General features: G+C 35.0%; 1 protein-coding gene across 3 annotated transcripts in view; it reads right to left on the bottom strand.

The window, feature by feature from the left end:
* Positions 1-9,083: 9,083 nt before the first annotated feature.
* Positions 9,084-18,961, bottom strand: part of Syt16 (synaptotagmin 16) — a 255,577-nt gene continuing 245,699 nt past the window's right edge. For all 3 annotated transcript variants that reach the window (XM_047540402.1, XM_047540403.1, XM_047540401.1), the window contains one exon: positions 9,084-9,978. In XM_047540402.1, the coding sequence (XP_047396358.1) occupies positions 9,665-9,978 (314 nt within the window). In that variant the 3' untranslated portion in view covers positions 9,084-9,664. The remainder of the gene's footprint in view (positions 9,979-18,961) is intronic.

Here is an 18,961-nt window from a genome sequence, read left to right as displayed (position 1 = left end):
GGTTGTGTGGTCAGTTTTAAACAACAAAAGTTAGAACCCTAATACTTTATTTTTATTTTCTCAGAGGCAGAATAACTAAAGATCATTCCAACTATAACTTGTAGTCAGACAAATTACTGGCAGAGATCTAAAAGTGTCAATTACTTTGATATAGCAACCTAAAAAGTGAATCTGACCTTAATATAAAAATAAAATAGCTTGCAGTCTCCAAAAATCTTTTAAGTCTTCAAAAATTCTGCAAAGTGTTTTTCTATCCAGCACCTGGTCAGATATATGACCCTGGTCCATAGAGGGAACTCAGGGTGCTCTTTATATTAATGGGAAAAAAGTGAATGAATCTAATTTACTTAAAATAGGTAAAATGACTATTACTATTCCTGTCCAATACATGCAGAAATGAAAGCTCAAAGAACTTGGGATTTGACCTTCATTTCAGAGCTCATTAGTGGACAACTTGGTACCACAGAAGGGCCTCATTAATTTTAATCCAATATTATTTACACAAGCACACCTTCATCTCTGTATATTAATAAGGCAGGGTTCCACAGTTGCTGCAGCTACAAAGCAAAGGGCAGGTGGTGCACAGAGGGGAAAAATCTCAAAACATTCATCAGATATTGATCACCAATCAGGCTTCCTCATTCACCCACTGTGATTATCAGTGCTATCAGTACAACACCCAACTACATGCCCATTCAGCCTCTGCATTACCATGGGTCATCCCTTCATTCAAAATTCAGAGCTGCTGTGTGATTCATATGCTTACAAATCACTTTTAATTAATTTGTGCAATTGACTATGAGAGGGCATGACTGCAAATCTTCCTTTCTTTTGGCAGAAGTGATAAAGATGAAGTTACATAAGCTAGTAACATAAGATGGTTTTCTATCCTGAATCAGAAATAACAATTTGGATTTTTATCAGCATGTATTTAAAACATTGCTTAACAAAGCAAAACACTATAGAGTTGTTAAATTGGGGATCAGATCTGCATAACCTTCAGAAATTTCTCTGTTTAGATTACACTAGAGAGAAAAGAAAAATATTAAAATATTAAAATTAGGAAATGTGATTTTTTCAGACACCTTCACTCCAAATGTAAAATAAGCCCCATATCACCTAGGTGAAACTGATTCCAGATTGGGTCGCTACGTTTTATTTGATAGATCATATGAAAAAATCCATTTACATTTCCTGAGGACATTAAAATTTGTCCTAGCAATTGGAACTAGAAATAAAAATAAATAGGTCATAAACTGTGATACATCCAGACAATGGAATATTATTTGGCACTTATAAGAAATGAGCTATCAAGGCATTAAAAAAATGAAAACGTAAGTGCATATTAGTAAGTTAAAGGAGCCAATCTGAAAAATCTCTCTACTATTTGGTTCCAACTATATGACATTCTGGAAAAGGTAAAACTATGGAGACAGTAAAAAGATAAATGGTTGCCAGGATTTAGAGGGGAGGGAGGAATAAAGAGACAGAGCACAGAGGATTTTGAGGGCAGTTAAAATATTCTATATGATATCCAACAAGTGCGTGTCATTATACATTGTTTACATTCTTCAAAACCCATACAATACACAACAGTATCCATTTCAGATAATGATGTATCAACATAAGTTCATTCATTATAACAGATGCAACACAGTGATGGGTAGGATAGTTAAGAGAAAGGTGTAAGTAGATATCAGGGTATATGGAAACCATACTTCTGCTCGATTTTTCTGTGAACCTAAAATTGCTCTAAAAACTCAAGTTCATTGATTTATTTTTTCAAAAAGCAAAAAGGTCACAAAACTATCATGTTTTCATCAAAAAATGCAGGTTAAATCATATTTGAACAAATACAACAAATTTCTGTGACAAGAGTATATAAATACTAACTTCTTATTCATGAATTTAAACTAATAAAAGTCTACAATAAAATTAAAATTAAAACTTCTAGGAAAGACTTTGTATTTCATCATAATAATAAAATCTAATTTGTGGCTGCATTAGTAGGGTGGCATAATAAAAAAGACTGCATTATAATGTGGTAAAGTTGTATATTAATAAAGATTACATGGCTCCCTGGGAAATGTGGCGAAATTAGTAAGATTTTCTCAGCTACAAGTATTAAGAAAGAAACATGGCTCTAGAATGTGAGTGTGTTACACAGAACAACTTACATGGACATCTTTCTCTTAGTGCATATGTTCCTTTCCTGATCAAAGTTTTTACTGTCAGCTTTCTGATACCTATTCTCAAACACCAAGGTCTTGTTGAAGTAAGAGATGTAATTATTATGGTCCATCAGCTGAACAATGCTTAAAAAATTGTCTACAATCAGTACAAATTTTTAGGCCACCAAAAAAATATAACTCATTTAAAATCAATCCATTGGAAAAACTATAGTCTAAGCCTTCTGTTGTAAAGTTGAAGACATCAGGAATCAGATTCAGATTGAGATAAAAATTGAGTCTAGAAAACAATTATTGGTCCATCTGCCTGGTAGGGACACTCCCACAGTTGACTTTCACCCATTTCATAAGGATGCCCCAAATGTGCCTGGTTTTTTAATAACTAAGACAAGTTTTAAAACCAGAGAGGGAGGCAGGAAGTAGGTTCCTTATTTTTGCATTGTCACCCCTTTATCTGGCAGCTATGGCTCATTCAAAAAGTAAAGGGTAGCAGGACCTTTCGCTCTGAAAACATGGCACTTAGGAGAGCTCTCACGTTTGTCTGTGCTGGCCTAGCGCTCCAGGGTCTCCCTCGCTGCCTTGCCAAGTGCTTTCCATTCGGTTACAAAAGCCAAAAATACTAACTATGCAACTGCTGCTTCACGATGCGATTCATTTCACTGCAGGAGTGGAACACCAAACTCTTCCCATACAAAACACAGCCCTCTATCTTGAAGAGAAGCAAGCAGACTGACAAAAAAAAAAAAAAAAAAAAAAAAAAAAAAAAAAAAAAAAAGGTATCTTTATTTCTTAACCAGAGAGAGTAATAACTTCCACCTTTCCTAAATCCTCTCTCTCAGAAGGGGAAAGAAACCATTCTAGAAATATGCTCAGCCAAAAATTAAAGGATAATAAAGAGATTTCATGGTTTACCTAGAGGCCTTGTCAGAATCTTTTAAGAAAAGAGGAACTAATTAGAAACAAAAACAATCATTAGATTTAAACTATTTTACTCATCCTCTAGTCTCCAGCCACTAGCCCAGAATCAGGAACATATTACACTTAATAAATGTCTTTTGAGTGAATAAATTGTGTATGAACCAAAATCATGAAAAATAACAAGAAAAACTTCAAGGGAAAATTAAATCAGCAAAAATAATGCACAAATATGGTGACACCATTGGGAAGTCTACCTTCTAGTCATCTTTGAAGTAATTGGGAATATTATCATTTATGGGCAGGAAGTAAGAATGTCCATGGAGATACCTGGTGGCATCATCAGTGAGCAGAGCAGTTAGCAACGCTCAGGGGTTTATTCTAAGAACATCCATGGACCTTCAGGACTGCCTATGAGTTTGTTCTCTAAAGCCTCAAGCTGTTCCATAGGTTTCACAGTGACTATAAACATAGATGATTATTGTCTGTGTGTCTAGGAAACAGTTTTGCAACCCAAGGGGAACAAAATAGAGAAGGCACCGTAGAAAGAAAAGCTCACCCAGAGCCTGAAGCATCCCCAAAGTCACCTAGTCAAAACACAAACAGGAACTCCCCAGAGAAAACCTATGAAGCAGAGAAAAAGCAATGTGAAAAAAAAATATCCAAAGGAAAAGATCATAAACCAGGATTATGGATTCAGTTGAGGCTACACACAAAATACAAAAGAAGATTTTGAAGAACTTCATAAAGGCTACCTCCTTGGGTGCCGTCCCATTCTTTTGTAGACAGAACCAAAACTGCAAGCAGATCTTCCTCTTTTATAGGACTTCCAAAGTTGATTGCTCCCTGACCTTCTTGGCAACACCCCTCTATTGTAATCAAGGTTCACAGAAAGCTCAAGGCTTTCTTTTTTTTTTTTTTAATTTTCCTGATAAATTCAGCTAATGTCTCACCTCCTTCCAAAAATCCACAACAAGAAAGTCTATTTTTATGGCACATAATTAAACCAATTTAATGATTTTACATTGGTAAGCACTGTTGTTTTTATGACTAATGGCTTCAATGTAAAGCCATAGTACGTTGACAGATTTTAAGTTCTGAGCTATCCCAAACAACACAGTACTAGACAAAAGGAAACTGAATGGGTACATTTAAATTAATGAGAAACAACCTTCATATACTTCCCCTTAGATTTAAGAAAATCTTCTGACTCCATATAGGAAGATGCTCTGACCCCATTCACGTGGTCAGGAGAAATTGTGCACCATCCTCTTGGGTGAGGTGTGTATTCTGGAATTGTTACTAGAAGTTGCTTCACAGCCTCCTCACCTCCCATCCAATCCCTTTAACTTCCCCACATGTTAAATTATTCCCAGTGAAAAGCCCTATGCAAAGGGATTCTTCTTCAACCTCTTCATGTCTCTCCTTAATTAAGAAGACCAGAGCTCAAGACAGAACTCAGGGAAAGCTGGAGTGCTGGCCCACAGGTCGCCATGCAATGTCTATTAGCTTAGAACCACAAGCAGCACAAGGCAGGTTCATGGTACCCAGTGACACTGAGCTCAGCTAGTTTGTTCCTGACTGCTTCTCCAGACCAAATGCCAACAAAGGTTGTTCTAACTTCCAAGGAAGCAAATACCCCTTTTTACTCAAGGTTCGAATCACTTGAGAACAACTGGGCATACTTTCAACAAGTCACTCTTAAAAGTCTATTTAAAAAGGAATTATTGTCAACTGATTGAATTCCTTTTATCGTGATCTCTTAAGGGGAACAGTAATAACCGGTTCTGAATAGAACTTCCCAGTTGAGCAGTTAGATGAATTTTGATTGCTTTTATTAGACCATTTAAAATTTTTTCGCCTATATGGATATAAGACAGACATAAAATGTAGGTTTAAAAGGGTCCATTTTTAAAAAGAGCATCCTTTTAGTGTTACACAATTTGTTTTACATTTTCAGATCAAGTTGGAAAATGTAGCCAAGTTGTCATCTTTACCAGCTTTTTGGGTAAGGACAATAAGGTTCCTTGTCTATGTATGGATAGCAGAGCTGTGGGCAAGGAGAAGCCTTGTGTGTGGTTTATCAAGACGTATACATGAGGTTCTGCACCTTCTCCAAACTAAGGGGATAAAAGACAAAGATCTGATTTTACCTCAGTTGGAGTCTATTAAGACTCAATTTCTTCCATAAAAACAGGCTTATCTCCTGATAGTATCTACTTTCTTTGCAAATCCAGGTTGGCTTCCTGAGCCTACCCTTTTCAGAGTATCTGAAAATTGTTTTGAGTTTTTCTCTAGTGTTAAAATTACTTCCCTTAGAAAAAGAAAGAAATATTAAAAGGTTTTCTTTTTTCCTTTTTCAAGCATGATTCTGAGGAGGAAATGTTGAATACTAACTATATGCCAGGCTCTTTGCTAGGCACAACTGTGATTTCATTGATATCTCTTTTAAAAACCTTATGAGGTAGGTATTATTTCCATTTTCCAGTTAAAGACACTGGGACATGGGTGAGTTAAATAATTTTCTTAAGGCCACACAGTTAGTTGAGTTTTATTCCAACCTTGGCTAAGACCATACAATCTATGCCAACTTCATTACAGTAGACCAGTTTCATTACCCTTATCTTTAAGTATTTTACAGAATTCAACAAGTTGTGGGGAAATGACTGCTAGTTGATCTTGAGTGTCTTTTGGTTTATTCATTTATTCTTCCTGAATATATGCTGGTGGCTACTAAGTGTATCCAGAATATTGATTTCTTTAATTTTCCCATACCCATGTTTTGTGATCTTTTTATTGTTTCTATTTATAGTTTTGCCTAAACAAATGATTCATTTTTCAAATAAAAATACTTTTTCCATTTCATAATTATCTATCATTTGCTTTTGTCTTGGCTCAAATAGAATGGAATGTTTTGTTTTGTTTTATCAACAGTTTCATTAAAACTAAGGGGAGATTATCACATGTGTTTTCTGCTATTTCTTTATCAAAAAAGAATTTGCCTCCATTTGGTTTCATGTCACTTACAAATAATTCTTCTCTACTCACTTTTTGGATCTTAACATGCTGAGTCCTCTGTGCTGCCAGAGGATAACCGGGTTTTGAGGAATCCACAGTTGAGTATCCACAATGACCCATCGATTTAGTGGCTATGAGACAAGCACTTTCACTTAACCTGATGGGAGTTTTCTACTTAAATGATGTTTTACTTAGAAGGAAAACTGTTTTGGTTCTCCAACAAGATCATCTAGTATAACCACGATATAAAAGCACAGTGTCTGACCAAGAGGTAACAATAATTTGTAAAATATTGTGAGATCTACACACTGAAAAGTCAAAAGATATGTTTCAGACTTACTGTAGCACCTAGCACTATGGAGAACATCAACATTTGAGATCAGTCACTTAATTGTCAAAGAAGGGAGTCAGAGTTAATAGTGCCTAAAGCGAAGGACAATGCACCACCATACTCTTTTCCCCTTGCAAACATGGTAGGGATTCTTTCTGAGGCCTTGTGCAGGTGGAATGCTGAGGATAAGATACCCAAAGGCATTACAAATTCTTCTTATGTTAGGGAAGGCAAGATGTCCCCTGACAGTTGTGCAGCATCAGCAAAAACAGGGTCCAAAACAACTGTGCATCACACAGGGAGCCAGTGAAGGAGAGGGAACTGCGAGCAGGTGTTCAGCTGCCTGGTGAATGGTCCATTTAAAAATTCAACAATAGTCAGAGGGGACCAGAGAGTACAACAGCCACCATCATGACTGGTGAAACCAACACTTCTCAATTCAGTGTAAACGCGTGTCCTGAAAGGAGGTATGCTATAAAGCAGATTTTCATAAACCTGGTGCATCATTTGCCCTCAACAATATTATTTATAAAGTGTGTTCTTCAGGAAAGATCTCTGAAAGAACCACTCACTCATGCAACGAAAACCAAGGCTGCTTCCATGTCAAATCTCCCCACGAGATATTAATCATTAGCTAGATGAAATAGGCAAAAGCAGCTTTCTCACTGCAGAACCAACTAATTATCTTTCATAACCCTTTTGAAAAGCAAATGTAGATGTAAAAGCTCAAATGAAAAACATGTTAGATGCATTTGTGTCTAGACTTTGCCAAGAAAATAAGGGAGTTTAAGTGCCCAAAATCAAAAAGATCTTACTAAACTAGAATTTCAAATCAAGGTTAAAAAAAAAAAATCCAGCCTCCTATTTTAATGCATCTTGTCTTTAGAATTTTATGTTTATACAATCAGCTGAGGGTGAATGTTGCTGTATATTCAAGATGTACATGCATCCTATATGGTGAATAGCACCAACATAGAAAAGTTATAAATATAAAAAATGCTTTTCAGGCACCCTTTCCCTTAAATCACTGCACATTCCTATAGACTGTATCCTATGCAGACTATTGGAAAGCAGATCAAGTACACAAGGATAACTTCACTACATCAACAGAAAACCTTTAACACTGGGTGGGTCAAGGGAGCAGAAAATGAAGTACAGGTGACTTATTAGGCATCACAAAGCAAGGGATGCAGGCAACATACACAGAAAGAAAATATGAGGGGGACAAACCAAGGCTGTGTGTACAATATATACAGATTTTTTTTCACATGTAAATTTTAAAGTGAATGCTGCTATTATGTGACTGCATAAAGGAAAGCATAACGAGGCTGCTCTGCTTCCCTTTAAACACAAGGCATAAAGAGAGTAAGGGATGTGAAAAGCCAATTCTTTGTGCCACGACTTAATCAATCGCACTCAGTTCTACTCAATGACAGAGCCACACTCAGCAGTTAATGGATATGATGCTGGAAAAGCACTTTGAGGTCTTCCAAATAAAGGTAGGGTAAAAACCCAAAGGAGCGTGGTTTTATTACGTAGTCCCATAACGGAGCAGCATATGTATGAAATAAGAGACTTCTTCTGCAAATTCTCATTCTTCCATATGAAACCATTTCTCTCAAAGATTGAACCTTGAAATCATAGTAGAGTTATTCCCTGCCCTAGTCTGGTCTTGTCAGGATAACCATTACACACTGCAAGGAATAAATATGTTCTTCATGTGTTACAGCCTACGCTTACAATCTGTCAAAATGTAGAGCGGAGGAGGAGTTGTGTGTTTTTGACTGTATACATCCATCACTAGCTATCACTGTTCCCACAGACAGGAAAAAGTCAACAATGAAACATAAAAGCTAAAAATAAGTGACTGAGGAATTGCTCAGAAAAACTGCACATTGGGCACTGGGTTAAATGTACATTCCTTCTCTTTTTGTACTACTGCCGATTGAAAGTCATTGAAATTAAGAGCTCAGATGTAGGAATAAAGAAAATAAGCATGCACTGCACAGATATGTGAAAGTCAGAAGAAAATTTTCATGCTCATAATCCACAAAATCAGTGTTCTGAATAACACATGCCCAGAATGCAAGTAATGACTAATAAATGTTGCTGCAAATAGCATGAGAAATGACATTTATAGGCACTTCAAATGCTCAAAGAAAAATTTAGTGTCATTCCATACAAGCTGAAAATATTTCTCCATTCAGGTGTTTACGTGTTCATTTCCAAGAGCCAATCAAATCAACATTTATCGAAGATTCACTGTATAATTTACCATGTTCTAAGGATGGAAAATGAGCATGGTTTACATGCAGGAGTACATTCAAAATGCTTGTATGAGTATATATGATTGACTACAGAAAAAATATAATTCAAAATAACACCAGATTCAGAAAAATTAGTAATTCCATGACGTATATATATATATATTTTTTTTCTTCTCATTCTTAGGAATTTGTTAGGTAAGAAAGGCAGCTTAAAAACCTTGAAAGTTAAAGTTTGAAATTTTAAATGTTCAAAACAAGTCTTAACAACAGTAAGTTTTTAAAACTCTTCTCTAACTTCGAAATGATGCATGTAACCAAGTCTGATAGAAACCATAATATGTAAGTGAAATGAATGAGGTATTTAATTGATACAAATTTATTTTGAAAGCAGAAGTTTATAATATTTACTTTTAATGTAAATGTTTTTTTTTGATAAAGGGAAAAACATGAAATAAAGGGTTATGAATTACAGTTATATTTTCTTATGAGCCTCAGCATCTGATTCATTTCTACGTTTTGGAATTTTTTGCACTGAGAAAAATCTGATTCATACACCTAAGTGATTGCAAATAGTAACATTTAACAGCTCCCTTGTAATCTCAGGTTACTCTCCAAGCAAACAGAGACAGCAGGAGAAGCCTTATCCCACAGTGTGAACCAAAACTCAATAATCTGTTAGCACAAATTAACTCATCATCCATAGTCTCAACTACAGTAACATTTTCTATGTTGTACACTTGGCTCTGTATATGGTTTTCTATTACAATATTTAAATCCCAATCAAATCTTTGAGAAACCCAAAGCTCCTACTCTGAATGTCCAAGGGTTAGTAAAATCTCTCTTTGAAAGCCTGAAAAGTTTGCTAGGACACACTAGACTTTGTATCAGTAGCCAGCCACACAGGTGACCAAAGCAGACATAACACACAAATGCCAGCTGCACACCTAGGATTCCAGCAAAGTGTGCCATCTGCAGATCTGCTGGCCTTTGGTATCCTTCATTTCCTCCCAGTGATCTTGCTCCTCCTCTCCACTGCTATTCTGGCCCAGAGCAATCCAGCCAATCATCTCTTTACGCTTCATAGTACGCCTGTTATAAATGGAAATCATCAATGTGACATCAGACAGCTGAAAGAGCGCCACCTGGAAAACAAAGGTCTCCTTATAAACAGGATTGGGCTGACCACGGCGAATGGATGTCTTGCACCTGGACATCTCTTGGCCCACAGAATTGAGGAGGAAGAGTTTTCCATATGTATCTATGAAAAAAAAAAAAAAAAGCAGGGTTGGGGGATGAGAGAACACCAGTGTTTTCTGTTTTGCTAGTTTAGTTTAATATTTACATGGGCTGCAAATTTTATCTTTCAATATACTGATCTGTATTCTTAGGCCTGGTCCTTGCTTTAGGACTAACTCATGTCACATAAATTATTAAGGAAAGGGATTATTACCTTGAATGCCTGATGTTTCATGCTGCTTCCTTCCAGCACATTGCTCATATTCATCAGAACCTCTATTTGAGCAGGGTGTGTGCATAGGTACACAGGTAAGGTGTAATGGTGTTGGTGGACATGCACAGTTCTTATATATATATATATATATACACACACATATATATACATATATTTTTATGTATAACATTTAAATATATACACATATTTTTTTACCTATGTTTGTTTTTTCATTATCAAAATACTGTTTTGTGCCTGAGTTACAAAGTCATTTCTCTTCTCACTGCGTATCCTTTGGACCACCTCACTTACTCCAACCCTCCTGTTCTCCTTGCCTTTTCCTTTGGTGCATATTCTCCATGCTCTGATATTCCAACTGATACCTGCCTTTCCACAACTGCTATGAATTAAGTTCCATCTGGATATCATTTTATTCCAGGAATCTTTGCCCACCTCTTTCCCCCACCAGATTTGGTTTGGATAGCCCTTCTGTAGCCTCCACCAAAACCTAGCTTATCGCCTTTATTATCACTTTTTTGTCTGCAAAGACTGTCAGTTGTCCGATGGTGGAGAGGAACTGCCTGTTCCCCAGCAGGTCTCTAAAGCCTGGCCCAGTGCCTAACATGTGCTCAACCCTCGACAACATCTTGTTGATGCATGTTCACCACTAGCCAGGAGTATCAACTTTCTTTCTTCTTTTAGTCTCAAGTTTCCAAACTTATCAAACAACATCAAACTTCTTTTATAACCCCTGCACTGGAATGCTATAAAATAATGACAAGAATCATATTTTAGTTGCTTATAGGAAGGAAAGAAAACATCCAAATTTAACCAACATAGTCTACTTTTGCCAAAATTCCTGTATGGAAGTTATTTTAGTTCTATTTTATTAAAACCACTGAATTTATCATTTTTAAAACTTTTAGCTACAGTTTTTACTAACTTAGATGTGTATTATACTTTAAATACATCAATATGTTAGGGTGTTTTCTGAATTCCGTCATTCTGAACATTCTTTCAATGTAGGCAGCTAGCTGATTAGTGTTTACAGCTCACTTCCCCACCTAACGACCAGTCAAACTTTTAAAAGTGTAAACCCAGATCTCTGTAATTTACTGTTCTCTCCAAGAGCACTGTAAAGTAGGAAACAAATTACAACCTGCAGTTTTCTTTGTATGTTGATCTTTTTCTATTCCGGTTTGATGTGTTATTTTATGCATTTATCTGCTGAGAAACACAAGGTGTGAAATTACACTTCAGGTGTGAAAACACTTCTCTGTCTCAGAAACAGGGCTCTCTACTCTTCAAACTGTTCTACAGAAAAAGCTGTCAGAAAACCAACAATGGGGGAGTGAATTTGCATTTCCGTGGCTGTACAGCTACAGGATTCCTAGGAAAAGTCAAAGCAGTCACCAACACACTGGCAACTCTCCTGCCAGTCACAGCATTCAGAATTGAGTTAATTTTGCAAAGACATGCTCATTTCACAAAGAGCAATTTCAAGTTTTATCTCATCACAAGAACATTTTCTAATTATAAGAAAGGCCACTTACTATCAAACAGCCATTGCTGAGGTTGGGTTATACACACATGACAATGAAAGAAAATAATTTTATAAACAATCCAGCCCGAGACACATGACCAAAGGATTGTTCCGGTTCCGAAAGGGAAGCTTTCATCAACATGTACTGACTTTCTGAGGTCCAGAGCAGAGGCCAGACCTAGGAAATCCTGCTTGCATGGAAAAGTTGGGGAGCATGATGGGGGTCTTTTGGGATCCAGTGACTTGCTCTGATGAACACCAGTAAGAATGGATAGAGAAGGAATCCAGTTAAGTAAACATCCCGTTTAAATGACCTCTGTTTCCATTCTTTAGGAACTGGTAACAGTGGCTATAAAATAATACTGAGCAATATTTTATTTTCTGATGATGATTCAGAAAGCTTTATAGTATCTTTAGTAACTTAAAGCCATTATCAAACAGCTGAATGGGTACTAATCTCTTGATAGTTCTGTCAGCTACTCTACCGGTCACTTGTTTTGAGCTAAAAGAAGATGCCAATGTGCCCAAACCATATATAATCATATATAATCTCCAATTTATCGTGGCTCAAAAGTAGATCATTTGGAACTCAGAAGGCAGTTTTCCAAAGAGACAGCATGGTACTCAGTGGTATTAATACAGCCCACACAAAATGCCTGCCCATTCCCAATACAGTATTCTTTAAATTCTACTAGAGAGGTTTGGAGGAAACACGACTTATGGGAATGCAAGACAAGGGAAAGGAATTTGGTCATTTTGCTTTCTCTTCTAATTTATTAAATAATGATAAAAATTTTTAAGCATAGAAAATAGAAAATAGCATCCACATATCAACTGGGATAGTGAGAATTTGTCATATTTGCTATAGATCTTTTCTGTTTTTTGTTTGATTTTTTTAAGAAGATCCTTGCGTATCCTTCCTTGGTCACATTCAACTTCTCTTAGAGTTTATCGTTCCTGTGCATGTTTTTAAATCAGTACCATGTACACAGATATAAATAAAAATATCCAAAATATATTTAATAGTGTTTTATACATTAAAAGTATTTAACATTATAGTGTATATCTTCCTGAAATTTGGGGGTTTTTTGTTCAACATTTTTATTATCCCAATGTATATATACCTATGATTCATTTATTTTATCTGCTTTGTATATTGTTCCAATATATTTTTAAACCACAATTTGCTTTCCATTCTCTTAATTAATGGATCACTTATAACAACCAAGAATTGAGAGTTGGGCATGGTGGTGCATGCCCACAATACCAGCAGCTTAAGGAGCTAATCAGGAGGATTCCAAGTTCAAAGATAGCCTCAGCAACTTAGCATGGCCAAGCAGCTTAACAAGACCCTGTCTCAGAAAAAAAAAAAAAAAAAAAAAAAAAAAAAAAAAGATTGAGGATGTAGCTCAGTGGTTAAGTGCCCTGGGTTCAATCCCAGGTACCAAAAAATTTTATTTTTGGAAAAGATTTCAGTAAACATTTTTCTCTATTTTGTATTGAACCAATATTCACTGATATTCAAGAAATTCTCCAGGGTATACATAAGAGTGGATTACTGTCATCTTTACAAATTCTAGATGCAAAATCTATCTATATCTATTACTATTATCTTCTCCCTGCCAGTGGCTTATCTTTTTGCTTAGTTTACAGTTACTTTTGTAGAGCAAATGTTTTAGATTTTTGTGGAGTCAGGTTTGTACATTTTTTTTCAGTTGATGCTTTTATTACAGTTAAAAATCCTAACTCAAATTCAGTAGTCTCCCATATTTTCTTCTGAGTCCCAATAATTAGTTTTTCACTAGACTTGACCTTTGAATGTGATGTTAGCTAAAGAATTGATAATTTTTTTCCATATGGCAAACATTATTGATTAAATAATCCATCATCTCCCTGGGGATCTGTAATCACATATCTGTCAGATATCAAGAATTCAGGCTTGGGTGTCTTCCTGAAGTCTGATAATACTCATTATCATCATTTTATAATATGTCTTGATATTTACTACAGATAACAACTTTTACCATCTTTTAAAAACTATCTTAGTCATTTTAAGCTCTTGCTTGGTTTAATTGGTTCTTGTATATGAATTTTAAAATTAGCTTGACAAGTTATTTAATAAACAAAAAAAAAAAAAAAAAAAAGAAAAGAAAAGAAAGAAACATACCAAAAAAAAAAAAAAATCACTGTTGGAATTCTGATTGGATTTGTTCTGGACTGATGGATTAGTTTGAGGAAAGTTATTGTTTTCACAATACAGAAGATTCTCATCATTGAACATAGTTTATTTATCAGTTTGGTTTCTTTTTTTTTTCCCCAAGAAGTTTGTCATCTTTCCCTACAATTGCCTTACTTACCTTTGTTTAATGTTGTTTTTTGGTATCTTGGAAATGTTGTTGCTTTTGTAATAATTAACTTTACTTTCTAATTATTATTGTTGATGTATCAGAGCACAACTGATTTTGTATAAAAGAATTATTTGAATTTGTAGATTTTCTTATACTTCTAATGTAGACAATCAGATTTTCTCCAAATAATGGAGGTTTCATTTCTTTAAGTTTTAATTTTATTTGTTCTTGTTCTACTGAACTACCTTGAATGCCTACTATCAAGTAAGTTTCCTCCTGTGCCACATGTTGGTTGATATTCAATACCATTTCCACCTATCTAAGATCTTTCCTGTATTCAAGGGACATAAAGCCTCAAAACTACACTCCCCTAAATCTCTTGCTTGTGAGTTTTCAGTTAGACTCCACTAATGAAAGCTACTTGTAAGATACAGGAAAGAAGAAGAAAAGAGAAGCCAACACTCCCTAGAACAAGCTGCAGCCATGGACAGGCATTAGTGGATGATAAGGGAGGAATTTTGTCCATGATATTTAGAAATTCTCATGAGAATCACCTCCTCTGTGTGCAGATAGCCCAGACTATAAGGGTATCTTTCCTGTGATGCCAACTTTGATTTCCTGAAAACTGTCTTCCACATTTTTATTCACCAGTCTTCCAATGGTTAAACTCTATAATAAACAACTCCTGACACAATATACCAAGATTATTTTCTATTTTCCAGAAAAAAAAAATCTGATTCATGTAGTCACTGGTAATCTCAACTGGAATTTTACCATCATAAAATAATAACAACAGCAGCAATAATACTAAAGAAAGTAAGAAGAATGAGATTTGGCCAAGAATTCAGAATGAGAGTTGGCCTAGAAGTCGGGTGTCAGGTAATCAAGAAACCAGTATTAGTGGACAGAACAGAGGGAATCTCTAATCCGAGTTGAGTAAAACTGCCATTTGCTATAACTCAGAAGGAAGAATATATGCCTAATGAATTTGTTGCTCTGGGAAGATAGATTGAAAAAATAGATTTTAGAAGCATGTATTCAGTATTATTGGCTTCATTTGTGATGAAGAGGAAAAGGTTAAACTTGGGAAAGAAATGACCCCTGTGTAAACAAGAGAAAATACAGAAATGCAGAACTTTTGAGAGTTGACAAGATGATTGTTTCTAGACCTCCAACAGTGAAAAATTGTCTTTGAACAACAAAGGCCTACTAAACCTCCTCAGGTGAATAATGTGATATTTAACTACTAAACCTCCTCAGGTGAATAATGTGATATTTAATTCAGGTCAAGTATCAAATTATGGGTATGGCCTTCACAGCAGATTTGACCTTTCCCAGCAAGAAGTTTTAAGAAGATGGTAAAAGTTATTATCCACACTAGATATCAAGAAATATTATAAAATGATGATAATGAATATTATCAGGCTTCAGGAAGACACCTACGTCTGGACCCTTGATATCTGACATATATGTAATTACAGATCCCCAGGGAGATGATGGATCATTTAATCAATAATGTTTGCCATATGGAAAACATACACTTGACTTAATGTCTATGTTGGAATTTCCTTCCATTTTAAGGCTGAGTAATATTCCATTTTATGTACACCTTTTGCTTATTGGACATCACTTCTCAAATTCCATTGTTCAGAATTGGGCTGGGTTCTGAACAATGGAATTTGAGAAGTGATGTCATCTTCAACCTATAATGAACTACTCTTCCTTGAGCAAGAAATCTCCCAGGTTGTCTCCTCCCCTTCCAGGGCAACAATGGAGACCACTGGTTGAAGATTACATTTTTGCCCCTTTAAATGGTAAAAGCCTGCGTACCTTGCTCAGAACTAAGAGGAAAGTTACAGACTTACTTTGGACTGTGATACAAAAGAACTTTGGCTGTGTTAGGTCACTGAGACTGCAGAGTTTATCTGTTCAAATATCACAGCCTAATCTGCATTAGCACATCTGCTACTACACATTGGCTGAAAGTTACTTTTATCATTAATGAATAGTGCCTTTTACCAAAAGCTTCTATCTGCATCAATTGAGATAATCATGTTTTCTTATAAATCAGTTAATATGTGAATTAGACTAGCAGATTTTCCTAATGTTGAATCATTCTTATATTCCTAAAATAAGTCAATTTGTTGGTAATTAGTGTCTTTTTTTTTTTTTCTTGGTATATATTATGAAGCTAAGTGGGCCCAATATAAACCACAGTTGTGTGTGAGGGATTGAGAAACACTAATTTTATATCTATCTTTTATATGTCAATTTTTGTTCTCTTTATATTTATTATGACTATTAACATAGTTTCATTTATATTTACAGTTTTGACATACTATGTATTTCACATTTGTTATACATTTGTTATACATTTCACATTTGTTAAAACATTTTGGCTGTTTTCTATTTGATTTATTGAATTTTCTTTAATTCTCCTTTTTATTGGTATGAAAGATTAAAATTTTAACATGTACATTCTATACTTGATTTAATGCCTATAATTAATATCTCTGATTTTCTCTTTTATAATCTCTTAATTTTTAGGAGGATATTTTAGAGCAGTTTAAGTCTATAACTTTTGTTTAAGTCTATAACAAAGTTGAGCTGAAGGTGCACAGGTTTTCTATATACCCCTGCTCCTACATACAGAGAACCTCTTAATCTCTTTAATTTTTTCACCTGAAGCATGACATCAGTCCAAACAACCATCTCTTGTATGAGTTATTCACAACTTGGTTTTACAATATCCTTTGATATCTCTCCAATTAATTTCTTCCCAGTTTAAAAAAAAAACATGTTATAATACATGTAGTACAAAATTTACCATCTTCACCATTTTTAAGAGTACACTGCAGGGGTATTAAGTACATTCCTAATGCTGTACAACCTACCACTATCCATCTCCAGATCACTTTTCAGCTTGTGAAAACTGAAACTCTACACAAATTAAGCACTAAATCTCCATTTCCCTCTTCCTTCAACCCTTGGCAATGACCATTCTACTGTCCATCTCTTATTAATTTTACTATTCTAAACATACTCATGTAAGTAGAATTGTGCAGTATCTTTTTGTGACTTGCTTATTTCAATTAGCATAAAGTCCCCAAGATTTATACATACTGTATGTCAGAATTTCCTTCCATTTTAAGGCTGAGTAAAATTCCATTTTATGTATATCTTTTGCTCATCCATTAATCCATCTTTGGACATTTAGAATGCTTCTATGTTTTAAATATTATGAATAATGTTGCTATGAACATGATAATAGAAATTCCTCCTCAAGATTTTGCTTTCAACTCTTTGGGTTACAGAGCCACAAATGGAATTGTGCAGTCATATAATAATTTTCTTTTTCATTTTATAGGAACTGCCATACTGTTTTCCACAGTGCTGTGCCATTTTGCATTCCTACCTGCAGTGCAGAAGGGCTTCAATTTCTCTACATTTTCACTAACCCTTGCTATCTTGTAGGTTTTCTTTTTCAATAGTTGTTACCCCAATGGGTGTGAGGTGATCTCTCATTGTAGGTTCAGTTTGTATTTTCCTGGTAACTAATGATACTGAGCATCTTTTCATATTCCTGATGGCCATTTTTCTATCTTCTTTGGAGAAATACATATTTTAGTTCTTTACCCATTTCAAAAATCAGATTGTTTGGTGTTTCATTTTTAAGTTTTAGGAGTTCTCTATATATTCTGGATACTAATCCCTTTCCAGATATATGATATGCAAATATTTCTTCCATTCTGTGGGGTTGCCTACTTACTCTGTTGTCACTCCATGCAGTTTCCTAACTTTGGTTTTATTGTTTTTTTGCTTATTCTTTGGTGTCATCGCCAAACAGTCATTGCCAAATCTAATGGCAAGAAGATTTTGTTCCACATTTCTTCATAGAATTGTATATTTTAAGTCTTCCATTAAGTCATTAATCCTTTTTAAAAATTGATTCTTGAATATGTTAAGTACAGATTCAACTTCATTCTTGTGTATATTGATATTGTTTTCCCAATACCATTTTTTAGAAACTATCCTTTCCTCATTGAATGGTGTTGTCATCCATATCAAAAATCACTTGACCATCTATCCTGGTCTCTGTCCCCCTCTTAAGAACCTTAGAATTCTTTGGCTTTCATCTCCCCATTCCAATATTTGTGTTCTTTCTGCTAGAATTTTCCTCCCACTTTGTTTTTCTCCTAATATTGATCATTTTTACTGTAGTTCCTGTTTTTGTTTAAATGCAGGTTTACACTTATTTATATGTTTGCCAATTTCTATGTTCATTATTCCTTCCTACATATTACTCCCTTCTAATTTCAATCTTTCTTCCTGAAATACACTATCAACAAGTTCTTTCAATGATAAATCCTGTCAAACTTTGTAGAAAATATCTTTATTTTTCTTTCCCCCAGAGAACAAATTACTGAGTGTTTTTATCTCAAAACTTTGCTATTATTGTCCCACTGTCCTCTGGCTTCTGCCAGTACTGTTGAGGAGCCCATCCTCTCAATCTGCTCTTGTTCCTCTGTAGGTAACTGTGTTTTTAAAATATCTTTCTTCAGATATAATTCACATACCATGGTAACTGTCTTATTTTTTCCTCTTGCTTGTAAGATTTTCTAACTCTGCTATCATTGTGAAAATTACATGAGTTAATATAAAACAAGAAACATCACATATGTACTCAATGCCACATCTAAATCTTCATATGGACTGGCCATAATTCTGCACATACACACTGACTACTAACATCCTATATTTAAAGGAATTTTAAAAGATGTCCTGTGTCCATATATGTACATTCTCATTGAGTCCTTTCTTTGAACTTCATTGGTAGAGTGTATACTCAGCATCCCACTTTTCTTTACACTGAACCAAGTCAGCTCGATTTGCTTTTTTG

This window comes from Sciurus carolinensis, chromosome 2, assembly GCF_902686445.1.
Source record: "Sciurus carolinensis chromosome 2, mSciCar1.2, whole genome shotgun sequence".
Classification (NCBI taxonomy): Eukaryota; Metazoa; Chordata; class Mammalia; order Rodentia; family Sciuridae; genus Sciurus; species Sciurus carolinensis.
Note: the sequence above shows the minus strand (reverse complement) of the source record. Positions and strands in the feature narration are given on the sequence as shown.